Here is a 26,781-nt window from a genome sequence, read left to right on the forward strand (position 1 = left end):
GGGTAGTGTGGTAGAGTGTGACAGAGTGGGGTAGTGTGGTAGAGTGTGACAGAGTGGGGTAGTGTGGTAGAGTATGGCAGAGTGGGGTAGTGTGGTAGGGTGTGGCAGAGTGGGGTAGTGTGGTAGGGTGTGGCAGAGTTGGGTAGTGTGGTAGAATGTGGCAGAGTGGGGTAGTGTGGTAGAGTGTGGCAGAGTGGAGTAGTGTGGTAGAGTGTGGCAGAGTGGGGTAGTGTGGTAGGGTGTGGCAGAGTTGGGTAGTGTGGTAGAATGTGGCAGAGTGGGGTAGTGTGGTAGAGTGTGGCAGAGTGGAGTAGTGTGGTAGAGTGTGGCAGAGTGGGGTAGTGTGGTAGGGTGTGTCAGAGTGGGGTAGTGTGGTAGAGTGTGGCAAAGTGGGGTAGTGTGGTAGGGTGTGGCAGAGTGCGGTAGAGTGGTAGAGTGTGGCAGAGTGGGGTATTGTGGTAGAGTGTGGCAGAGTAGGGTAGTGTGGTAGGGTGTGGCAGAGTGGGGTAGAGTATGGGCAGTGTGGTAGATTGTAGGCAGTATGTTAGAATGTGGGCAGTGTGGTAAAGTGCAGGAAATGTGGTAGAGTGTGGTAAACTGCAATGGACTGTGAATAGTGTGGAAGAGGGAGGTTAGTGTGGAAGAATAAGGGTAGTGTGGAAGAGGGAGGTTAGTGTGGAAGAATAAGGGTAGTGTGGTAGAGTGAGGTTGAGGGTAGTGTGGTAGAGTGAGGGTAGTGTGGTAGAGTGAGAGTAGTGTGGTAGTGTTAGGGTAGTGTGGTAGAGTGAGGGTAGTGTGGTAGAGTGAGGGTAGTGTGGTAGAGTGAGGGTGAGGGTAGTGTGGTAGAGTGAGGGTGAGGGTAGTGTGGTAGAGTAAGGGTAGTGTGGTAGAGTGAGAGTAGTGTGGTAGAGTGAGGGTAGTGTGGTAGAGTGAGGGTAGTGTGGTAGAGTGAGAGTAGTGTGGTAGAGTGAGGGTGAGGGTAGTGTGGTAGAGTAAGGGTAGTGTGGTAGAGTGAGGGTAGTGTGGTAGAGTGTGAGTAGTGTGGTAGAGTGAGGGTAGTGTGGTAGTGTTAGGGTAGTTTGGTAGAGTGAGGGTAGTGTGGTAGAGTGAGAGTAGTGTGCTAGAGTGAGGTTGAGGGTAGTGTGGTAGAGTAAGGGTAGTGTGGTAGAGTGAGAGTAGTGTGGTAGAGTGAGGTTGAGGGTAGTGTGGTAGAGTGAGAGTAGTGTGGTAGAGTAAGGTTGAGGGTAGTGTGGTAGAGTGAGGGTAGTGTGGTAGAGTAAGGGTAGTGTGGTAGGGTGAGGGCAGTGTGCTAGAGTGAGAGTAGTATGGGTAGAGTGAGGGTAGTGTGGTAGAGGGTGAGGGTAGTGTGGTAGAGTGAGGGTAGTGTGGTAGAGTGAGGGTGAGGGTAGTGTGGTAGAGTAAGGGTAGTGTGGAAAAGTGAGGTAGACTGAGGGTAATGTGGTGGAGTGTAGGTAGTGTGGTAGACTGAATAGATTCTCATTTTGTAGCTCTCCAGGTTCTGTTCTATGGCTCTGCACCTTTAACGTTGGCCTCCAGCTGTTTATAGCCAGAACAGGGAGAAAAGAATCTGGGTTTGTCATGCCACCTCATTCTCAGACAGTCTGTTCCCCTGTGGGCCTCAGCATCCTCGCTAGAGTTCCAGTCAATGAAACTCAGCCTTCAAAACAGTGCCACGTCAAAACCACCATGCTGTAATATGAGAAAAGAATCAATGAGAGATGAGTGTCTGCTGACCTGCTGTTCATCATCTCTGTCTGAGAAAGAGGGTCTAAAAACCGCAAGACATGAAGAATCTACAAAACACCAACACATCTTCAACCCTGTTTCCACAACAATCAAATGAGATTAGAGCAGCTTCATGTGAAAGAAAGAAACAGGTAAGAAAGAGAAAGAAAATGAGGGCATGAAGTAACTAAGATAGATAGATAGATAGATAGATAGATAGATAGATAGATAGATAGATAGATAGATAGATAGATAGATAGATAGATAGATAGATAGATAGATAGATAGATAGATTCAGGCTTATGAGATTTTTTACTGAATTATGAATCCTTTTGTCCAGCACGCAGCTCTGAACTGTAGGAACATAAATGGTGTGCAATCAGGACTTGGCAGTTCTCTTTTATGAGTAACAGCATGCTGGAGGGTGGAAAAGGCAGCTGAGTGCAGCTGAGTGCAGTCAGGGCCAATCGGATGCGTGATTGATGTGGCAACAGGAATAGAAATGGGGGCGGAGCTCACGGGGGTAAGATAGATGCGAAGTGCCAGAGAGTTATTCAGAGTATGAGTGACCCCTCTGAACAAAAATGACATTCATGCGAATAAATTCACATCGCAGCTGTTCGATTTCACCGTCTATTTCATCGCTCCTTCTCACGTCCCTGCCCTGTAACCGCCACGACTGCATCATGCTCTCCTGGGGCCACGGCAATGGCAATGTAACCGTGACAACCGTTTGTGATTGATTAGCATGGTGGATTGGATGGAGTGTCCTCTCACTCGAGTCACTGGAGCTTTGTTCTGAGTGCTTCTACACTATTTCTTGCTCAGATAACTTGTTGAAAAGAAAATGTGGGTGAGAGGAAGAGGCCATGTTCTATATGTTCTTTTTACTCATCTGTGAAATCTGCACAAAAAAGCAATAAAATCATTTAAATTAAAAGGAAAGACACAGGGAGAAAGAAGAAAAGCGAGTGGTAAAAGGAGGGTGTGTTTGGCGGATGTGGCCAATATCAGGAGAATCTGGTGGGCGGGGTCAGTAGTAAGTTTGGTTGCACTTCTAATGTTTCAGTAGGAGCTAATGGGCGTGGTCAATTGTAATTGTGGTGACAATTTCTGGGAGAAATGATGGGAGTGGTAATTAGTGGGTGTGTCCACAGATTCTACATGACCTGGTCGGTGCAACCCATAGTCAGCATGTCAATGGGTGTGTTCACAAAGTAACAGTGGGTGTGTTTACAAAGTAACAGAGGGTGTGGTCACAAAGTAACAGTGGGTGTGATCACAAAATTACAGTGGGTGTGGTCACAAAGTAACAGTGGGTGTGTTTACAAAGTAACAGAGGGTGTGGTCACAAAGTAACAGTGGGTGTGGTAACAGTTTCCGTAGCTGCTAAAATGTCTGTTACTAACGCCATCAGCTGAGCAGAAACCACAATACATCACCACGAGTTAGTAACCAAACAGTCCAACATCTAACGCACACACGTGTCACATCACCCTGGGGTCATGACCTTACACCCTACTGGTGTCTTCACGCTGGAACATAAAAGCTTTGATTTTGACTCGACCATGAGTCTGGCTTGAGGCTGTATTAAATATTAAGGCAAGTCTGCTTCCATGTCGGCTCCATCAATACCTATTGACTGATATTATAGCAGCAATTTAGTCTGAGGTAATGATGGCTGCGCTCGGAGTTGTAATTTGCACAAATGTGGCAGTGTGTGTTGTTCAGGAATTGCTTGCCATTTCTCATTAGGACGACAGTACAATGGCTTTTCTTTTCATTAGCGGTCATGATAAAGAGTAGCACAGCAGCTCGGAGACAAACGGGGGGATGAAGGGGGAGGACGAGACCAGACTAGAGGAGAAAGAAGAAGAAGAAGAAGAAGAAGAAGAAGAAGAAGAAGAAGAAAAAGAAGAGGCCTTTTGCCCTTTTTTGTTTCTCTTGAGATTCTCCCACATCACAGACTTTGCATCTCCATTCGGACCGGGAAGCTTTCTCCGGCTCGCTCGTTTCTTTGATGTGCCTCATTTAAAACTAAGGGACTCGAGCGGCTTTTTCCATCTGCCTGCTTTAAAGCCGTCTCCTCGTAGCCAGCCGAGTTCACCTTCTCAGCCGTCTCGCTTTCACCCTTAAATCTGACAACTCCTAATCAAAAAAGGCATCTCAGAATTCCCCCCCACACACACACCCACAACAACACCTTCTCCTTACCTGAGGCGCACGCATACATAACTAATTTACACAGGTGATGGTAAAGTGTACGCAAACCACTTTTTGCAACCAAAAATAAAGAAAAACGGAAAAAAGCAACCTTGAGCTGAATGAGAGCCAGATACAACAGGAAGTAGGGCTTTGTTAGCTTTGTTAGCACGCTACTTACGAATCAGAGACACGCTGGCGTTGGCTGTCCCCAGTTTATTGAAAGCCACGCAGGTGTAGTTGCCATAGCGATCCTCTGTGATGTTACTCACTGTCAGAATGGACCTGGAGCTCACGTTCTGGATGTCAATGCCTGCTTGACCCTTGCTGATTCTGAAAACACACGCAAACACAAACAAGGTATCAGGAACGGAGCAGAAGGTGTTGAACAGCAGTTCTGACAGTAGCGCAGCTGCACATAACAAGTACATTTACATTAATGTACTCCTTATAACATCTTCTGGTTTCTATAACTGCGGCAGATGCGTCATGTAAATACAGGAGTTAAAAACCATGTAATCGTTTAAATGTCGAAGATTTCTGTCTTTTTTTTTTTTTTTAGCATGCTTTGAAGGAGTCTCCAGTGTCAGTGCTTTGTAACAGTCAGAGGTGAAGCTGTAACGTCCGATAAACGTTTCATTTGGCGTCTTTTTACTGTTGGAAATTTAATAAATGTAATTGTTGGGAAACTGATGACGCGTAAGAGGAACAAAACGCTTCAGGAGGTAACAATAATGACCTCCATGACTGATTATTGTCATATAACAGCACAAAGCTATGCATTATATTCTGTTGTCTTTGTTTATTCTGTTGTGAATGTCTCGTTCTGGGTGTTATGATGGATGCTGGTGAAAGTAGCTAACGTTAAGCCTCTGTTTAGTGCAGGTCTTCCTCGTGAAGTGAAGGGAATGCTGTGGTCAGTGTGTGACAACTTAGTCTAGACTATCCTAGAATGGTAAAATCGGTGTTATTTCAGGTTAATCAGCTGTTATAATGACACCTGTGAGCTGTGCAGAAACACGGCGTCCTCCTGCATTGGCTTTATTTTGTTAACCGCTAATCGTTTAACATCTAGAGATTCTGTGACGCAGCGTAGCTCTTGTGTGTGAAATGTTGTTTAATATACACGCCGTATTCCGCCGGGGTCGTGACCTTTGCTCTACAGTACAGACGCTTCCTGGTGCCGAGCTGAACATCAAGAGCTTTAATATGAGTGTAGGTTAAGGCTTTATTAAATATTTACGTGACCCTGCGCCCACCTCTGCTTTACAAAAGTGCCAGTGATCTATCCCTTAGACATAACATTCACTGTTTTTGACCTGTTGCCATGGCGATATGGGAGACACCTGGAAAAATAAAAGTGTTTTTCTGCTGCAGCAGTCAGACAAATAAAAATAAAAGATCGCAACACACACTTCGCTTCTGTTAGCAGTTACATTGCAGTGAACTTTTGACCTGTGTTAATGAGCCAATAGAACACAAGAGGGTGTGGCTGACGTCTCTGCTGTGTATAAAGCTGCAGCTCTATCAGGTTTTATGATGTTAATCTTAACGTTTAACGTGTCTGATGATGCTATCAGCTCGCCGGTCATCAGGACTTCCACTGGATTTACTTGGCTGTGAATCAAACCATAAATCCATAGCTCAGAGCGAGTAGATCACTGCGTCAGCGTAGGGTTTATATTTACAACACCGCTGGGAGGCAAAATAACCATGAGGCGCTCATTAGTTATTTATGAATTGGGAAATAAGTCCAAATCATTTATTTGCATATTTTATATATATGCAAACATATGCATATATACTAAAAATAATAACACCCTCCAATAAATAAATAAATAAATAAATAAATAAATAAAGTACAATTTTTATATTTTTATCTTTAAAATTTATATATATATATATATATATATATATATATATATATATATATATGATTAATCTAGAATTTCTTTTTTTTTAATATATTATATATATATACACCAAAATAAACAAGGCCCAATTAAATTATTTTTGTTGTAATCGTAATCGTTGACAAAGTAACTGATTAAAAGGTCTGAATATTTCTCCACATGAGAGATTTTACATTTTTAATATTTTTTTGTTAGTTCCGGATCTGTAAGAATATCACGAGGAGGGACGAGAGCCTTTAACTTCAAACAAAACAAAGCTAAAACAAAAAAGAAACAATAAACTCAGGCTGAAAGAGTGACAACTGTCTACAGAGTAAAAGTAACACCTTTCCCCAGTTTTTGTGTTCTTCACTCGTGTCAGTATCAGTACCATGTCCTCGGTCTGAAATCGACGCATCCCCAATCTCTCTTTTTTCACCACATCTGCTGTTCTGATATCAGTAAATCCCTGGAGGTTGTAAAGAGGACATGACCCACATACAGGAAACGGCTGCTGCTGCATCTGATTAAATCCTCTAACCATTCTCAGCCGTGTCTCGTTAATGACATGATGGCACAGTAAGCTAACATTTATGAGCGAATGAACTGCAGCGACGTATAAACAGTAGAGCAGAGCTGCTAGTCTGCAAATGCCAGCATGGCGACGTGAGAGCTCCTGAACGCTGCATCGTCATCAGCCTTGCACTCGGGCTGCATGTCTGACAAGCTCTGAAGTGTGGACAGGATGGACGAGAGCTGGAGCAGCTCGCCGCCTCCCTAACAGCATTTGAATTGATGGAGTATCCGTGTTCGTCTCCGAGCCGAGGAGACACGCCTGACCTTATGTTCCGCAAATCTCCAAGCAGCTGTTGTTTGCTCTCCTACTGAGATTTGCTAAAATGTTAGCAAAAGGTTTTACACAGACCAAAACTTCTCGCCGCTGCCAGCTCACAGTGACCCACCAGGACCTTCGTAAGATATTCGAAAGCGGACACAATCATCGATAAGTGCTCACGTGACTTTTATTCATTCATTTTCTACCGCTTATCCGAACTACCTCGGGTCACGGGGAGCCTGTGCCTATCTCAGGCGTCATGGGGCATCAAGGCGGGATACACCCTGGACGGAGTGCCAACCCATCGCAGGGCACACACACACACACTCTCATTCACTCACACAATCACACACTACGGACAATTTTCCAGAGATGCCAATCAACCTACCATACATGTCTTTGGACCGGGGGAGGAAACCGGAGTACCCGGAGGAAACCCCCGAGGCACGGGGAGAACATGCAAACTCCACACACAAGGTGGAGGCGGGAATTGAACCCCAACCCTGGAGGTGTGAGGCGAACGTGCTAACCACTAAGCCACCGTGACCCCCTACGTGACTTTTATATTAAACATAAATAAAAATAAATCTGTTTATTTTGAATCTAACATCTCAGTATTGTTCTTTTTAAAAGTCGAACAACAAATTAAAAAGATGAGCGGTGTTAGAAATAAAATGCAAAAATTCAATCGATTTATCGCAGTCACAGGTTTTTATTTCGTGTTTATTTAGTCTTGGCCAATGTCTGAAATTCTACGACTCAGCGTTAAGGTGTGCAGTTTAACAGGAGCTTCCTCTAACACACGTGAGTCTGCTTCAGAAGATCAGGACAATACGACATAGCTGAAGCGTGCGGAGCTTCATTACACCGTGATAAACGCTAGTATAACGTTTCGTATAAAACCTAAAGAGCAGTACGTGTAAACGGAATAAATCTGGAATAATAATGACTGCAGTTTGTGTGTAGTGAGACAAAAAGCAAACAATTCATTATCATTCCGTTTATTATACGGTGCAAAAGTTTGTGCACCCCCAGGGCAAATTATGAAGATAAATACAACGTTTAATCACAGAAACAAGAAATTTAGTGGAAACAAACTCAATTTCACAAATGAGGAAATAAAAATTATATCGGTTTAAAAATAGGGACTGCTGTTACCACACACACACACACACACACACACACACACACACACACACACACACACACAAAGGTTAGTTCATACCATGTTTTTAGAGGGTTGGAGGAAACCTGAGAAAACCCACACAGCCATGAGAACATAAACGTAACCATGAAGATTCTCCATACAGACAGTAACCTGAGCTCAGGGTCGAACCAGGAATTGGCTGCCAGCACTCCGCCACTCCACCACTCCGCCAGCACTCCACTACTCGACCACTCCGCCAGCACTCCACTATTCCACCACTCCGCCAGCGCTCCACTATTCCACCACTCCGCCAGTGCTCCACCACTCCACCAGCGCTCCACCACTCCGCCAGCGCTCCACCATTCCACCACTCTGCCAGCGCTCCACCACTCCACCAGCGCTCCACCACTCCGCCAGCGCTCCACCATTCCACCACTCTGCCAGCGCTCCACCACTCCACCAGCGCTCCACCACTCCACCAGCGCTCCACCACTCCGCCAGCGCTCCACCATTCCACCACTCTGCCAGCGCTCCACCACTCCACCACTCTGCCAGCGCTCCATTACTCCACCACTCTGCCAGCGCTCCACTACTCCACCACTCTGCCAGCGCTCCACTACTCCACCACTCCGCCAGGGCTCCACCACTCCGCCAGCGCTCCACCACTCCGCCACTCTGCCAGCGCTCCACTACTCCACCACTCTGCCAGCGCTCCACTACTCCACCACTCTGCCAGCGCTCCACCACTCCACCACTCCGCCAGGGCTCCACCACTCCGCCAGCGCTCCACTACTCCACCACTCTGCCAGCGCTCCACCACTCCACCACTCCGCCAGGGCTCCACCACTCCGCCAGCGCTCCACCACTCCACCACTCTGCCAGCGCTCCACTACTCCACCACTCCGCCAGCGCTCCACCACTCCGCCAGCACTCCACCCTCCTTCTGAATGTGATAGAAATGCTTGCTACTAATCCATACGTTCAAAATCTTTAAAGCCTGCTTCATTTGCTTCATGCAACAAACTTATGTCAAGCTATAATGATTACTATAACAACCTTATATCAATCTATGACAACTGCTACAAGAACCAAGCTATGACAAGTGCTATAACAACCTTATGCCAAGCTATGATAAGTGCCATAACAACCTTATATCAAACTATGGCAAGTGCTATAACAACCTTATGTCAACTAGTACCAGTGTTATAACAACATTATGTCAAGCTATGATAAGTGCTATACAATCCTTATGTCAAGCTATGACAAGTGCCATAACAACCTAATGTAAAGCTATAACGAGTGCTATAACAACTTTATGTCAACTAGTACCAGTGTTATAACAGTCATACAGTAAGTTACACAATCCAGAAACATTTAATTGTTAGTATTTTGCCTTTTTGTACTTTTGTAAATTGTGTGTAAATGTGTAGTACAAATGTATTCTAATTAAAAACCATAGAGGGCACAAACTTTTGCATTCCACCGTACTGTATCTGCACTGTATCTGCACCTTGGTTAAGAGCCAGGGCCATTACTAATGAAGCACTGACTGTATCTATGGTAAAGATTGATGATAAAGCAAGAAAACAAGCTAATGGCTTTCTGAGCATAACAAACGTAAAGCCTTAAATTAGGCAAACTCCAGAAGTAAAGCCAAATACGCCTCCTTGGCAATTTGAATAAATTGAGTGAAGCCTATAATTACAATTAGCGCACTGTGAACTGCTGATTCAGATCGTACTCAAAAAGAGTGAGTAAATGACGGGTAATGGGGTAATTTGGTATTTAAATTCAAGAACCAGCACTCGAGTCGACGCTGATTGACGCGTAAACTGCGAATGCTCTTTACTGCTGCTGAGGTTATGCAAACATTTAATTAAAATGCAAGGTTAAAGCCTCACGCTATACGGATCCTCCATAGAAGGAGGAAGGGCTGAAGGACAGAGAAGGAAGGCATGAATCTTACCTCGACGATAAGAGCCGTGAGCTAGAAATAATCTGATTGAATTTTAGATGTGCAGCGAGCGCTCCTGAGACTCAAGAGTATGAATAGTGATTATGAATATTCAACCAAAAAAAAAAAAAAGGAAAGAGGGGGCGTTAATCCCATGTTTCCCCGCAGCTCTAAAAGAGGAACGTTTCTCATCTCGTCATATGGCCTGAATATTTACAGAAGAATGTGTATATTACATGACAGGCCTACTGACATTTCCAGTGCAAATCCAGGACCATCTGAGTCATAATGCATGATAATGTATGACCAGTAAATAGATCAACGACAAACAAACCGGAGATAAAACCCCAGCTATTTATCATCTGTATTATTTATTTACTTATTTATTTATTTATTTATTTTGCTCTTACCTCTTCTCCCCTTTGTACCATTCGAACACCGGAGGCGGGACGGCAGCCGCCTCGCACCTCAGCAGCGCTGTGTAGCCGAGCCGGACCCCGTGACTCTTCGCCTCATGGATGGAAGGTGGAACTGGAAAGATGAACATATCCAGATATGTGATTTTAGAACAGGACAATTAACCCAAATTGGTTTCAGAATTATTGGCACCTGTAGTGTTAAATATTATGAGTGTTTATATGTGCTTTCATAGTAAATTCCGTGTGTTAGACTAGAGAGAGAGAGAGAACAGGAGGCCCAGGTTCCTGCCATAAACATTCCATGTGCTAAAAGGATGAGAACTTTAGGGGAGTGTGGGTGCATGTGCTTGATAAAGATCTGACCCTGCTGTGGTGACTGGAAGGTCACATAAACACAAATGCACACACATATCAACACACACACACCCACACCAGGCCACACAAGTACACATCCAGGGTACAAAAGGGAGAGCTGAATCATTAGAATTTGCCTCCTTACTGTGTGTAAGGAGCAAAAAGGTGAGTAACAAAATCTGTTACTCACCTTTTGAATAAAATTCTTTCGTTACTTACATTTACAGCATTTAGCAGACGCTCCTATCCAGAGTGACTTACATTTTTATTTCAGTTTATACACCTGAGCAATTGAGGGTTAAGGGCCTTGCTCAGGAGCCCACGCAGTGGCAACTTGGTGGACCTGGGATTCGAACCAATGACCTTCTGATCAGTAGTCGAATGCCTTAACCACTGAGCTACCACATCCCTACTTCTTTGCTTTTACCACCACCTCTGAGTCTGAGTGTGTTTTTTACATGTAGATCAAAACTACCCCCCCCCCCTTCTAATTAATAACTGATGATTGTAGGACAGAACAAGACAGCAGAGGAATATTACAGTAATATTATACAGAGATATTTAATGACATTTCTACAACATGATATGTTATATGATATAAAGTAGTGAAAACAAACCCTTTTTGTGTGCACTTTTATTTAACGTCTACAAAAATAAATACTCACAGAGAAGAAAGGAACCCTAGATTATTATTAATATTCAAAATTCTAATCGTATTGCGATATCCCGGAAAACTGACGTAATATCATCATACGAGCCTGATTTAATTGTTTTTCCGTTTTTTTCTGCACGTTTCAGATAACTTTCTTGTTGAAGTTCCCATCAAAGTAAAAGCCCCGGGTTAAAGTCCAAATATAAAATGTAATCCTCTTGTAAGGTGCCAATAATTTTGCACATGACCCTCCACAAAAAACATTAGATACATTACATAAGAAACATTACTTTATGCTGTAATCAAATCTTAGCAAAATAAAAATGCATACTATTAGAAAAAAAACATTTTTGTGGTCAAAAGCAAAGGAAATATAATGAACACGGTGCTGAGAAGGACCAGATCTCCCATGGGCTCCTGGGCTGGAGAGAAGAAAACCAGCAGCACTCTGATAAATTGCTTAACACACGTTTAAAGGCTGAATAGTGACGGGCAGGTTGTGCAAAACAAAATGAAATGAAGGTTGTTTCATGTTCTCAATCAATGTGCAAATGACTATGCTGGTGAAATAGAGAGCTGGCTGTAAGTACTGGCCATTCTGCTGAGAGAAGGTGAAAAACACCGAGATGTGATAGCAGGGTCACATGAAATCATTCCTGTGTGTTCAATCAACAGGATAATGACACCTTTTAATGCCTTCATTACAAACATGCCTTTTTTTGGTGGATATAAATAAAAAAAATAAACAAGATGAACAGATTTTAAAACATTATGTATGTCAGATAATATTTCAGTCAGAGATAAACATAATAAAAAGTGTTATAACAGTCTTACGTCAACCTTATGCAATGGGTCTAACCTAAATATTTAATGCTCCAGTAAGATGTAACAAATGTGAATGCAGGTATGTATGAAGAGCTTATGTAAAGGGCTGTGTTTTAATCTAGATCAGCCTGACAAATGCTATAACCTCTTTATGTCGACAACAATAATAACAACAAAATCTCACGATAAAGTAGCATCCATGACAGGTCAAACTGGTTATAATACACCTTTACAAATTTCTAGTAAGAATGATCAACTCATTAAGGGCTTATTCAGACATCTGTACTGCCAGACGAGGTCATAAAACTGTCATAAGCATGAATATACAAGGATATACAGAACTGTACCCTACATACACTGAGCTACTTAACACTTAGAACTGTTTGAACATATAAGAGCCTTATGCCAACTATATCAAGTGCTGAAATCTGCCTGAAAAGTGCTATAACAACCTTATGTTAACTATAACAAGTGTTATGACAACCTTACGTCAAGCTATGTCATGTGGTTAAAGCGGTAATCATGATTACCGATGGCTGCTGCAGTAAGATGTACTCCGTACATACTGTACATAAGTGTATCTCAGTTGGCATGCGAGCTTATGCACATGTCTGTGAATAAGTACGGAGTTCATAAAACGCTTATAAGCATGCACAAATCCTGACATCTCAGAATAATGAGCTGTTAATTCAGTTGTCACAATGTATGAACCGAGATCAGCCTGGAAAATGGCAAAACAACCTTATGCCAACTATAAGAAGTGTCATAGCAGCCTTATGTCAAATTAAAGTAGTATCCATAATAGCCGACGACGACTGCAGTAAGCTGTGGTAAATGTTTATGTAGGTATATCAGACGTACACCGAGCTGTAAATTCAGCTGTCATGGGAATCAGCCTGAAAAGTGCTATAGGAACCTTATGCCAGCTTAACATATTATTTATGACAGCAATAAACCCAATACGGCAGATGTACACCGAGCTACATTATCAGATTTGCGACCACAGGTGCCACAGAGAAAAATAATTCACACATCACATTCAGATCACATAAATACAGACGCTGACAAATCCTGAACACACTCGAAGAGATAATAATAAAAAGAGAAAAGCAGAAAATAACCGAAAACAACAAACATGATTCTACTTTCATCTGTGCAGAGAGAGAGAGAGAGAGAGCGAGAGAGAGAGAGAGAGAGAGAGAGAGAGAGAGGGGTTATGTCTTAGTGGCTAGCGTTAAATTGTCTGAATTTCAGTCAGAAGCATTCATATTCCAGCCGACCGAGCATTTGAAAATCACCTGCGAGTCGTGGAGGTGCAAGGCTGTGTTCAGACTATTTATGTAACGGGCTTCATGAAATCTGCTCCTGCTAAAACTGACATAATCCTACACAGTCGATTATAAAGACTTATTGTACCACCTGAGCCATAGGACATAAGCTTGTGCTATGACATTGCCCATACTGGCTTGTGTTATAACAGCTTACAATGTACCTGGTACTGTAAGTCACAGTCATAAATGTGGTGATGCAAAAATATACATAACACTTTCATTAGGAGGTCTTGGAGCCATCATGGAGCCATCATGATAGTCTTATAAGCAGGAAAATGGGAGGTGCTTTATGCAAGAGACAGAATAAAATATACAGAACTGATTTCCATGCCATTGCTATGGGCATGCATAGAAATCTTATAAGCAGTAATAGCACAAGAAATACCAAATGGACACTATCATTTATAGTGCTATAATGACCTTATGTCAAAAAAGAGAAAGTAGCATTTAACCAGACATACAGAGACACAACATCCTTTGACATGACACATGATGTTATAACAACCTTATTTCAACCTAACCTTACTTCAACCTTTATTGCAGCTGATATGTGTCGATAAGAATTGATAAATATTTATATCCATGTCATAAGGCATAAAGAACTAATGAAAACACGTAAGCATGAATAGCCCTTCATATACCAAACATACCAGATCCAAAATCAGCTGTCATGACGTACAAACCTAGATCAGGCTGAAAATTGTTATAACAACCTTATGTCAACTACAGCCAATTCTAAAACAACCTTATGCCAAAATAATAACCTATGTCAATTTAAAGCAGTGTTTATGACAGATGACTGTCATCTGAATGTTGTAAATGAAAGAATGGCATAAAGAGCTTAGGTATTAATTATTATGTACAAATCTTTACGTAATGACGTTAAAACACATGAATGGCTTAAGTAGATTATGTACAGTATGTCTTAATTATAATTGTAATAATTGTAATTTATAATTATAACTGAATCATGATAAACCTGTAAAGTGTCGTAACAACCTAATGTTAATTTGGAGACTATTGTCCAAATGTTCATTGCAATCTTATAAGCATGATTATTGTAACATATCCCAGAGGTGCACTGAGCTACATTGTCAGTTGTCATGAGATTTGAACCAAGATCAGCCTAAAAAGTGTTATTATGCAAACTAATGTCAACATAAAGCAGTATTTATGCTATGTGGATATTATGTAGCTATGTTATATAAATATAGCAGGATATACCAGACATAGCCACCAGAGGTATACCAGCGGTACGCTGGACTACCTTGTCAAGTTGTCATGACATTTGAACATAGGTGAGACATTAAGGTGTTATAACAAAACCAGTCAGCAACAGGGTATGTCAACTTAAGTCAATTCATTATAACTTACATAATATATTTATTTATATTTATTAAGAAATGTATTTCCAAATATCAGTAGGTAGACATATTGTATATTAGATGTCATAAAGGGCTTACGTAGGTGTCACGTAGCCCTATAAACACCGGACTCAGGTTGTGTGTCTGTTAACCATTAATTTTTTTTAAAAAGATTTGCCGTCGTCCTGCTCAGAGCTTGTGATGCTGAACGAACACGTCTTGTTAAAGGGATTTTCCACACTTACTGTACAATACGCTCTAAATACAGAGCGACTAAAGCAGCCGTTAAACGTTATACACTCTCCCATTTCATCACCGCTAAACAGCACTAGAAGTACAGAGACTTTTAGTACTCACGATGCAGAGATTAAAAATTTAAAGTGAAGTCCATAAGATGCCTTTCGGAGCATTTCTGATGTCAGGTCCATGACAGATGGTGTAGTTTTTTTAACACTACCATGAAGGTGTGTAAGAGAAGGTGGATAATGCAACACGGCGTAAGAGCGATGCAATGCAGAGAAAAACAAAGTGCTATTTAAAAATAATAAAATAATAAAAAGGAACATCCCTCCACAGTACTGAGCGGCTCCGCTACCCTCTCTCCAGCACTTAAAGAGGCGTCTTATTTCACATTAGAAGACTCTCGATGTTTCCCTGGATCCTCTCAAGCCTCCATCTGTGCCTCAAAGCCTGGATTTTAAACAGATTATTTTCATTATTTTTTCTCTGCACGCTCTTCGGGGACAGCTTGAAAATTGCTGGACGGAAGACGAACGCAGCATGGATGAAGTTTTGCCATATGTATTAGAAGTTTTTGCTCTTTTTAATTTGTGACAAGTGACGCCTGCTACCAGCACCATCCCGCTTTAAGAGTCCTCTTGAGTATTGATATAATTTGAAACAGGCCAGAAATCCAGCAAAAAATGAATCATGGTTTACTACGAGAATCTAAGGAATAATATGTCAAGCAGTTTACACAGTAATATTGACATCCACAAGAGCTGCACTGATGCTGTGACGCTTAGTCATAAAAATGTTTCAATACCGACATCTGATTTCCACGATGATGATACGAGACCTTGTGTATGTTGTCGCTGTGACGAACAGACGACACGAGACCGCAGCGATCTGGATGCTTTACGTTGCATGATGAAAGCAATGCAGGCTCCTGATGAGCAGTTCTGCTAGAAGGACATTAGTAAAAGAGGTTAAGGCTCTGGGTAGTTGATCTGACCCCATCCTCCAAAGTTAGGATATGTGAAGAAAGAATTTTACTGTTCTGTAATGTAGATGTGGAGGGCACGGTGGCTTAGTGGTTAGCACGTTCGCCTCACACCTCCAGGGTTGGGGGTTCGATTCCCACCTCCGCCTTGTGTGTGTGGAGTTTGCATGTTCTCCCCGTGCCTCAGGGGTTTCCTCTGGGTACTCCAGTTTCCTCCCCCGGTCCAAAGACATGCATGGTAGGTTGATTGGCATCTCTGGAAAATTGTCCGTAGTGTGTGATTGCGTGAGTTAATGAGTGTGTGTGTGCGCCCTGCAATGGGTTGGCACTCCGTCCAGGGTGTATCCTGCCTTGATGCCCGATGACGCCTGAGATAGGCACAGGCTCCCCGTGACCTGAGGTAGTTCGGATAAGCGGTAGAAGATGAATGAATGAATGAATGTAATGTAGATGTGACAAAATAAAGGCTTCTATTCATGAAATTCATTTCACTTGGGCGAGCACTGAGCACCGAGGTCACGTGTACACCTCCTTTACTTTCTCCGCGGTTTACACTTCGCTTGCAAATCATAACATGCTGCGCTCGTTTTTACTGATCACACTCGCTGATCAGTGTCGCCAGGATTTCAGCGTTTAGCATTCGCACAAATTAACAAGCGAATATCACAATATTCCGGAGATGAGCTTGTGATTTTTCAAAATGACGCGATTTTCTGCAGATTTGTTCTGAGACACATCTCACGCCAGTTGATGTTTGTCCTTCTAGAACTTTGTTCCATCTCCACACTGGATCTCTTGAGCTCAGTCAGAGTGACCATCAGGTTCTTGGTCACCTCTCTAACTCCCCGATTGCTCAGTTTGGCCATGCAACCAGCACTTGCAAGAGTCTTGGATGTTCAAAATGGCTTCCGTTTGAAAATTTTGAACTCCACTGTGCTCTTGGGAATCTTCAGTGTAGCAGAAATGTTTTTGTAGCTTTCCACAGATCTGGGCCTTCCAACAATCCAGTCTCTGAGCTCTGCTGGCAGTTCCTCCTTGGTTTTTGCTCTGATATGCACTGTCAGCTGTGAGGCCTTCTTCTGACAGGTGTGGGCCTTTCTAAATCATGTCCAATCAATTTAATTTACCGCAAGTGGACTAGAATCAAGGTGTAGAAACATCTAAGCAATGATCAAGAGAAATGGGAGACATCTGAGCTAAATTTGATATTTCAGTTTTTTTTCTTTTTGTATAAATTTACAGACATTTCTAGAATTTGGTTTTCAGTTCGTCATTATGGGTTACTGAGTGTAGATTAATGAGGGGGAAAAAGAAATTGTACGATTGTAGTATCGGGCTGCAGCATAATAAAATTGAAAAAAAAAACTGAAAGGCTCTGAATACTTTCTGAATCCACTGTAAATAGTTTTTAATGGCAAAAAATTTTAACTCATCATGAGGAGTTTATTGCTATCAGAAGCCACCATAAACACAGCTAATTAACATGATCCATGATGTCCCGGACTCATTAACGTTAATTGTGGCATTCGTTTCAAATATCCAGATATAGAACGGAAATGTGTGAGCGGAGCTAGACATAGTGCTCATCGCTGATTGGTCAAACAGAGTGTTCAGTTTATTTTGCAGATTTAAATTAGAAATATATTTCCTGAATTTCTACATTTTTGTAAAATCGCTTTGTGACTAAGTTCGGTGTTAAAAAAGCCATACGAATAAAAGTGAATGGATTAGACTAGAATTTGTTTAGCGTCAGGTTGTCACGACAACTTCAGGACTGAGGAGTTCACACTTTCAGGTTTCTCTTTAACTCGACAAGCTGCAGCTTATTACGTTTAAGAGAGAGAACGGAATCGAAGGCTGGCGGGATAACAAGTGTTTACACAAAGTTTACATAAAGTTTCACAACATTAAATGTCTTGTATTTTAATACAAATAAAAAGTGTTGGGTTAATGAAAGAGGAATAAAACACTTCAGAACCTGCTGTTATAGGAAAATAATTAACTTCTGGGTACGAACAGAAACTCCGCCTTCATCACACCAAAGCGGTGTTGATGTCAGTACACAATGGTCAGTCTGTAGAAAGGACATTATTCATAATAACACTCTCTGGTGTTTATAACAGTTTATAATCACACCTTCTAGATGAGGTTCACTTTTGAGTCTGGTTCCTCTCAAGGTTTCTTCCTTTTCCATCTAACAGAGTTTTTCCTCACCACAGTCACCTGAGTCACCTCAGACTTGTTCATTAGGGATAAATACAAACACATTTAAATAGAAGTCTGATATTAATCTTAACATGTACAAGATTCATCTTTGTTTAATAAACTTTTTGTAATGTTTCTTATGTTCTGTAAAGCTGTTTTGAGACAATGTCCATTGTTAAAAGCGCTAAAGAAATCAAATAAAATTGAATTGATTTTTTTTTCTACAAAAGCACAAAAATGAGAGCAGCAGGGAGGTGAAAAACGTCGAACATTTACGATACATTAAGGCTATTCATATTAAAGTTATGACTTAGGGTAAAGTTATGACTTTAATGAACACAATAAAAGCACCGAGTTTTAATAACTTCAGCTCTAATCCATCCAAAGTGTCGTCACCGCCAGCAGTTTCGAAAAATGATCCAGTAGAATAGCCATGAAGTCTCAGTGGTATGTAGCGCAGGAGGACCTGTGTTCGTTCCTTTAACGAATGAACCAGTGGCCTAAATTCTGTTGTGATCACTGGGAAAGCGAGTGGCCTGAAGGTGGCCTGTACAACTCAGCTTTCTGAAAGTCACCCTTCACTGGAGAGCGGAAATAGCGTTCCTTGTTTACCTCAAACATTTGGCACATGAGGTGACATTTTGGCTGAAAACAGAGTCAAAATATTTATCGCCCGTTCAGACATGCTAATCAGTTTACTTTCCCGAGGTCCGAGAACTCGGCTCGCTGATCTGAATGAAAAATTTTGACCAGGAAGAAATGAAGTAATAAAATAAAAAGAATTGCAACTAGACGAGCAGAAATTTGGAAATATTTTCACATTTAATATTACAGACAATAAGGTAGGATTGTTTATAAATGTTTTATTTATTAGAACAGAAAATGGCCTTTGGACTCTAAATCTATTCTCACACATCACTGTTATTGAAGAGGTCACAAATATTTAACAAACCTGAGATCGGATCTGACGTTAAAAGCTTCCCATCATGCATTCGAGCGCGCAAGTAATAAAAAAGAACAAATAAACAAATAAAACTTGACGTTTGATGTTTTAACCCATTTCAGCTTTTATTACTGTAATCTTTAACAAAAAAGACCGTTTAAGTTGTTTAAATTTTTACTACAAGACAAGGTGATAAAACACGGCAGATTCAGACAGATTTGTCAGTTTAATCTGTTTTTACGTGATGTAAACAGATCTAAAAGACTAAAGGGAAGCTGTCGAGTCACATTCATTCTGTCTCAAGGCTTCTACAGGAAGGAGAAACAATCCAGAAAAATCACACACTAGTAGATAAGTGAGGAATAAAACACAGAGTTGTGCGGTTATGGAAAAATAATCTATAACAAAAGAAACTAAACAAACTAAAAAACATGAATATTTTGCTCTTTATTCCTCTTGTACAACAACAAACTTTGAATGATTAAATTTTTTTACTTAATTATTCACTCATTCATCTTCTACCGCTTATCCGAACTACCTCGGGTCACGGGGAGCCTGTGCCTATCACAGGCGTCATCGGGCATCAAGGCAAGATACACCCTGGACGGAGTGCCAACCCATCGCAGGGCACACACACACTCTCATTCACTCACACAATCACACACTACGGACAATTTTCCAGAGATGCCAATCAACCTACCATGCATGTCTTTGGACCGGGGGAGGAAACCGGAGTACCCAGAGGAAACCCCCGAGGCACTGGGAGAACATGCAAACTCCACACACACAAGGTGGAGGTGGGAATCGAACCCCGACCCCGACACCGTGCCCCCCAGCAAGAAATCACTGAATCGTAAATAAACAAAAACATCGAGCAATGAAACAAACCGAAACTAGAAAGTTAAAAATGAAAGAACTTCATTAAAAAGGTGAAACTGGAAAAAGAAACCAGAGGACAAGAAAGAAAAAAGATGAAGATTTAGATGAAAGGTAGATTACAGAAAATGAGGCAACCAGCAAAACTGAACATGTGGAGAAAGTTTTTTTCTTTTCTTTTCTTTTCTTTTTTCTGTGTTTTCTTATCAGAATAATCATAGCTACAATTAAGACAAGACCACATGCTGTATTTAAAGCTGAATCTCGTTCGGCTTTTTTTTTCAAACGTTCTTTCGAGCCGAGCAAATCTCACCACTGTAGATCTTATTTCTGCTTTTGGTTTCCGCTGCTTGTGAAGTCGAACGTTTAGACGGAACAAAAATCGCAATCGCTGAATAAAGCGTGCGGTGGAAGCAGAAGTGTAAAACTCGCACGCATAAAAAGCGCACTTAATAGAGATTATACAGTATCACAAGGACAGGATTATATATTTGCGTACAATTCTGTAGTCTTTTAAACAGAGAAAACGATCCATTCCCACAAATCCGAAGACGCGAAGGAAAGTAATTCCGTCTTTAATGCAAATTCATCACTCGAGTTCCCTGATTAAATTATACTGCTACTTTAAGGCGTCATCGTTTTTGGCAGCATGCGACAGGATTAGCTAATGCAAAGCAGCACTGTGAAAACATTAAAAAGCTCTATAAGCCAAGTCATTTACAGGCTCCATAACAGGAGACGCAACTGTAAATCATTAGCGAGTTCCCAAAGTTCCACCAGATGGAGGGTCTAGAAATAACGTCCATGCTGTTTAGAGAAAGAAAAAAGAAAAAACTGTGCTGTGCTGCTGGATTTTACTGCTAGAGCAATTCAATCCTCCATCATAAAGACATTTAACCCTCAGATGCAAACAAACCTCAATAAAACAACTTCAGCTTTTACTATTTATTATCAAATTCCGCTAAATCGTTGGACAGCTTAAAGACGACTGAGTGCTGACGTGAAGCCCACAGAAACTCAGGAATTATAGTCTGTGGTGCAAAAATTACAGCAAAAAAACTCAACACGAAAAAAGTGTGGCCCAAAATTCTCCCCAAGGGTGGGTGGGAGAGGAAGTAAAAAGAAGAAAAGAAGAAGAAAAGCAAGGAGGAGAAAAAGAAGAAGAAGAGGAAGAGGAAGAAGAAAAGGAATAAGAAGATGAAGAGGAGGAAAAAGACAAAGAAGGAGAAGAAGAAGAAGAGGAAGGAGGAGAAAAAGAAGAGGAAGAAGTAAAGGAAGAAGAAGAAGAAGATGAAGAGGAGGAAAAGAATAAGGAGAAGAGAATGAAAAAGACAAAGAAGGAGAAGAAGAAGAAGAAGAGGAATATGAAGAGGAAGGAGGAGAACAAGAAGAAGAAGAGGAAGATGAAGAGGAAGAAGTAAATGAAGAAGAAGAAGAAGAAGATGAAGAGGAGGAAAAGTATAAGGAGAAGAGGATGAAAAAGACAAAGAAGGAGAAGAAGAAGAAGAGGAAGGAGGTGAAAAAGAAGAGGAAGAAGTAAAGGAAGAAGAAGAAGAAGATGAAGAGGAGGAAAAGTATAAGGAGAAGAGAATGAAAAAGACAAAGAAGGAGAAGAAGAAGAAGAAGAAGACGAAGAAGAAGAAGGAGGAGAACAAGGAGGAGAAAAAGAAGAAGAAGAGGAAGATGAAGAGGAAGAAGAAGATGAAGAGGAGGAAAAGTATAAGGAGAAGAGGAAGAAAAAGACAAAGAAGGAGAAGAAGAAGAAGAAGAAGAAGAAGAAGAAGAAGAAGAAGAAGAAGAAGAAGAAGGAGAAAAAGAAGAAGAAGAAGATGAAGAGGAAGAAGAAGAAGAAGAAGAAGGAGGAGGAGAAAAAGAAGAAGAAGAGGAAGAAGAAGAAGAAGGAGGAGAAAAAGAAGAAGAAGAGGAAGAAGAAAAGGAATTGTATTTAGTTTTCTCTTAATAATAAAAACCTTCATGTAAAAACTGCATGTTGTGTTTACTTTCTTATCTTTGTCTAATATTTACATTTGTTTGATGATCTGAAACATTAAACTATATATATATATAGTAAGGGGGCCAACACTTTTTCACACCATTGTATGTAAAATATCTACTTTATAAACTAAGCTCTTGCTTGTGTTACTGTACGAACATTAAATAAAGGATCTTTGACCTCATGTGTAATGTGACGACTAATGAACCTAAAGCGTATTGTTAAAAATTCCCGATGTTCCAAAACCACCTAAGAAGGAATATGAGCTCATTAGATGCCTGACGATGTCACGGTGGATTACTGCATGGCAAAAGGTCTTGAGCTCATGATTAAACAGAAATTATTTTTCAATCTAATTCCCTTTGTTTGGTCTTTAAAGGTCAGTCTGATGGCTACAGTATTTGCAAGTCCATGTTCGCTAACCCTTAATTAGCTTTAGCACCATGTGTCCATCTGTCTGTGGACACATTAAATGATAAATTGCTCCATTTCCCCACAAAGAACAGATTTATTTAGCGACTTAAAAACCAGTCCACTGAACATTTGTTTGTTTTAAACCCAAAGACCGATTCACACTCCACCTCTCAGCCTGATCAGGTCCAGCGCCGGTTTTTCAGCCTGGACGTAGTAATGGACTCATCAGTCCGTGACTTATCAGCTTACAAACAGAGAAACAGAGGCTTTACGGCCGTCTCCGGCTCTTTGTGGCGTCGTGTCCGCCGACGCCGGCTTTAACAGCCAAGATTTATTAATTCATTAAGATTTCCATTTACTATTCAAGAATAACATCATGTTCCTCCTCTAATACGGCCAATCCTTATAAATAACCGTCAAGCCGGGAAAGAAACAAAGGCAGGGCGAGGCGCATAGAGAAAGAGCCAGTGAGGGAGGAACGTATTCGGCTGAATGGAAATCATTAAGCGCAGAGCCACAAATCTCTGTAAATATGACAAATTAGCTGCTGCCATATCAAATTGAAGAATAGATTCCATTTCGCAGTGTAGTGCAGTAAAGATGGTCAATCAAGACGATCCGTTATTTGTCTGTGGGGCCTCATAATGTCAATCTGCCGTAATTATGGGGGTCTTGATGAAAATTAAAACGTATATAGCTCTTTGCGAGCGCTTGTGACTTTTTCCCACACCCGAGACTTTCAGGGCTTCTAGCGGCTGACGTTATACGTTTGTCCGCTACATCCGCTTTAAGCAGAAAGCTCGGTGTTTTACAGCTCTGTAATTATCAGCCATGAGCGTTATTAATGTGGACGATCAAAACGTCTTCGTGAACGGCTCCATGTACAGAAAGGAACTACGGGAAAAAAACTGCTTGTAACTGATGGATCAGGAGAAATAATAACACTCATTATTTTTATAGATATAGAATTATAGAATAATAGACTATAAAAATCTTTTTAGCATTAAAATCTGACTAGGGCTAATTACGGGGCCTTCGTTGAGCTTTTCACACTGCGCTTATCTCTGAGGTTCTTGTCTCTCTAAACCCTGATTTTAACCCCGGGTAGAGGAAGCTTTCACATGTGGGATGTAGGAACAAGGTTTTTTCTCCCAGGGTTATAAAACTGACACAGGATCAGCAATGCTGTTACACTGTTAACTCCACATCGCCGTGATAAACATGTACAGTGTGAAACGATGCTCTGTTAGAATGTTATGGCCTGTCGCTTAGCAACAGAAACCCAATCGGAACCTGAACAGAGCTCTGTGTCTCACATCAGGACAAAAACCAGGACGTAAAGACACTTAAAAACTTGTCTGTACAGTAGATAGAGTCAGGAGACAAAACACTGAACATCACGGAAGTGTGTGGTTTAGAGAGGGGGAAATACGTCACACTGAGAAAATAGAGGAAGTCGGATATTAACGAGCGATCGATTAAACGACAAACATAAAAAGAGCAAAAATAGATGATAAAGCTGTGAAAGATAACAGAACCTGCTCGAGTGCAGAACAACAGACCTGAACTTTTTTCCTCACTGATGTGAAAGCGTGAGACGAGACGTTATTTAAAGCGGTAACACGCCGGATTTATCCAATCAGGATCGTTTATACGTGAATATGCAAATAAGCAGAAGGTTGCAGCAGGGTTTATGAATGTACAGTGTGACACATCAGATGATGAAGAGCCAGGATTGAGTTTTAACCCCAGGGACAGTAGGAGCAGTGTGAAACCTCTAACTACACAACCCAGGATTCACTTCACCCAGGGTGCACTAGGACCCAGGGGAATATTTTATGTTGCAAATGCATAATCATTTAAGATACTGAAACTCATGACCAGAAGACAAGAAAGTATGATCATACAACCCCAGTTTTATCATCTCTACACTGGTTAAGTTTAGAGTTGATTACAAACTGCTGCTACTTACGTACAAGGCTCCCATGTATCTAACTAGTCTTCTAACACGTTACAATCCTTCACGCTCTCTGAGATCACAAAACTCAGGACTTCTGGTAGTTCCCAGAATATCTAAGTCTACTAAAGGTGGTAGAGCGTTTTCTTATTTAGCTCCCAAACTCTGGAACAGTCTTCCTGATAGTGTTCGGGGCTCAGACACACTTTCACAGTTTAAATGTAGATTAAAACTCATCTCTTTAGTCAGGCGTACACATAATACATCCCATAATATTGTGTTCTAATACATTTGATCAAATGCACATTATCATTTAGTGCTTGCTAATATTATGAACAGCAGCTACGCTAATTCTTCTTCACTGCTTCTTTTTTTTCTACCCATCCCAAGGCATCCAGAAATTGTACCAGCTCCAGTTTTGTGTCATGAAGATTTTGGACCTTCATTGAGATGAGACCAACCATGTGAGGATCCTGAGACATCTAGAGATGTTCCAGCTCCGGTTGGACTGAAGTTTTCAGACATACTAAGAGGAGATTGTGGACTGGCACAAAAATTAGAGAACACATAACTCCAGTATTATCTACTCTTCACTGGCTTCCAGTCCAGTATAAAATTCATTCACTCACTCATCTTCTACCGCTTATCCGAACTACCACGGGTCACGGGCGTATCTCAGGCGTCATCGGGCATCAAGGCAGGATACACCCTGGACGGAGTGCCAACCCATCGCAGGGCACACACACACACTCTCATACACTACGGACAATTTTCCAGAGATGCCAATCAACCTACCATGCATGTCTTTGGACCGGGGGAGGAAACCGGAGTACCCGGAGGAAACCCCCGAGGCACGGGGAGAACATGCAAACTCCACACACACAAGGTGGAGGCGGGAATCGAACCCCGACCCTGGAGGTGTGAGGCGAACGTGCTAACCACTGAGCCACCATGCCCCCCGAGTATAGAATTGATTTAAAAATTTTATTGAAGGTTTTTAAAGCATTTCACAACATCGCTCCAAGTTATATCACCAACCTCTTAAAGGACCATACTCTAGTCAGGTCTCTGAGATCAGGAGATAAACTTCTACTTGCAGTTCCCCGTTCCTCAAAAAAAATCTAGGGGTGATAGAGCTTTCATCATCGCCCAAAAACTGTAGAACAGCCTCCCTTTGCACATTCGGCAGGCCTCAACTTTAGAAGGTTTTAAGTCTCAGTTAAAAACTTATCTTTTTAATTTAGTGTTCGTTGAGAATAGACCTTGTTTAGAGATAGTTTCTTGATGCTTTTATATATTTTTTCATTTTATCTTTTATCTGTTTCCCTTTTATGTATTTTATTTTTCATCTGTTTTAACTTTCTTTGTATTAATCGGTCTGTTTATTTATAGCTTTTATTGTCTTTTGAAATATTGTGTAGCACTTTGTGTAAATTGCAGTAAAATGTGCTATATAAATGAATAAAGTTGAAGTTGAAGTTGAGATACCAACTCCATCTGGTCTTTGAGGACAACAACCTCCTCATCAAATCAACATTTATCAGACTGTATATTTATAATCACACCTCCAGTGTCACCCAGATGAGGATGAGGTTCCCCTTTGAGTCTGGTTCCTCTCAAGGTTCCTTCCTTTACCGTCTAAGTGAGTTTTTCCTCCCCACAGTCACCTGTGTTTGTTCATTAGGGATAAATACAAACATATATTTAAATGTAAGTCTAATATAATTTTTTTCATTATATTAATCTTTGTATAAACATTTCTTGTATTATGTTTCTTATGTTCTGTGAAGCTTCTCTGATACAATGTCCATTGTTAAAAGCGCTACACAAATAAAATTGAATTGAATTGAAAGACATCAGAAGCCGGTCAACTTTTTCTTCTCCGGATAATTTAATTAACAAATAAAACACATTTTGATCAAGTGTTTTGTCTATCTGTGTGAAGCTTGAGGTTCCCAGCTGCTAAAAAAAGAAACGGCTTTCTGACAGACCAGAGAGGAAAAAAAACGAAGTGTTAATTGACTTTTTCTGGATTCTGTGAAGGGAATGCAAATGAACGAGTAACTTCACGTCTCTTTAATAGAATGCAGGGAGTTTAGGTGGGTGTTAAATTAGTAAGGAATAAAACTTTGTGACAGGATAACATTATATAATAAGACAGGGTGGTTTGATGAGGCACAGTTAGCGCTTATGGCTGTGAAGTTGATTATTTTTCTTTAACGGTACAACGCAAGGGTTTTTTTTCCTGGACTTTCATCTGTAGTCTTTTGTGTGTTTCTGAATGGAATCCTGGTGTGTGTTTCACATTGGTTCCCCAGTTGGTTAGGTTCTTACACACTGAGGCCACTTCCAAGCAAAATCTAGTGAGAATCGACTCTGAGTAGATTCATCACAGGAAATGAATCAAACATGGCATCTAGCATTTTTTTTGTGAGCGTTAAAGGAGTCGG

At 41.2% G+C, this 26,781-nt stretch overlaps 1 protein-coding gene across 1 annotated transcript in view; it reads right to left on the reverse strand.

Annotated features, from left to right (window-relative positions):
- Window positions 1–26,781, reverse strand: part of negr1 (neuronal growth regulator 1) — a 181,498-nt gene that overhangs the window by 53,814 nt on the left and 100,903 nt on the right. The window contains exons 5-6 of the mRNA XM_060867398.1: window positions 10,187–10,307; window positions 4,130–4,281 (exon numbers count right to left, since the gene is read on the reverse strand). Of these exons, the coding sequence (XP_060723381.1) occupies window positions 4,130–4,281; window positions 10,187–10,307 (273 nt within the window). The remainder of the gene's footprint in view (window positions 1–4,129; window positions 4,282–10,186; window positions 10,308–26,781) is intronic.

Source organism: Tachysurus vachellii, chromosome 4 (genome assembly GCF_030014155.1).
Source record: "Tachysurus vachellii isolate PV-2020 chromosome 4, HZAU_Pvac_v1, whole genome shotgun sequence".
In the NCBI taxonomy this organism is placed as follows: Eukaryota; Metazoa; Chordata; class Actinopteri; order Siluriformes; family Bagridae; genus Tachysurus; species Tachysurus vachellii.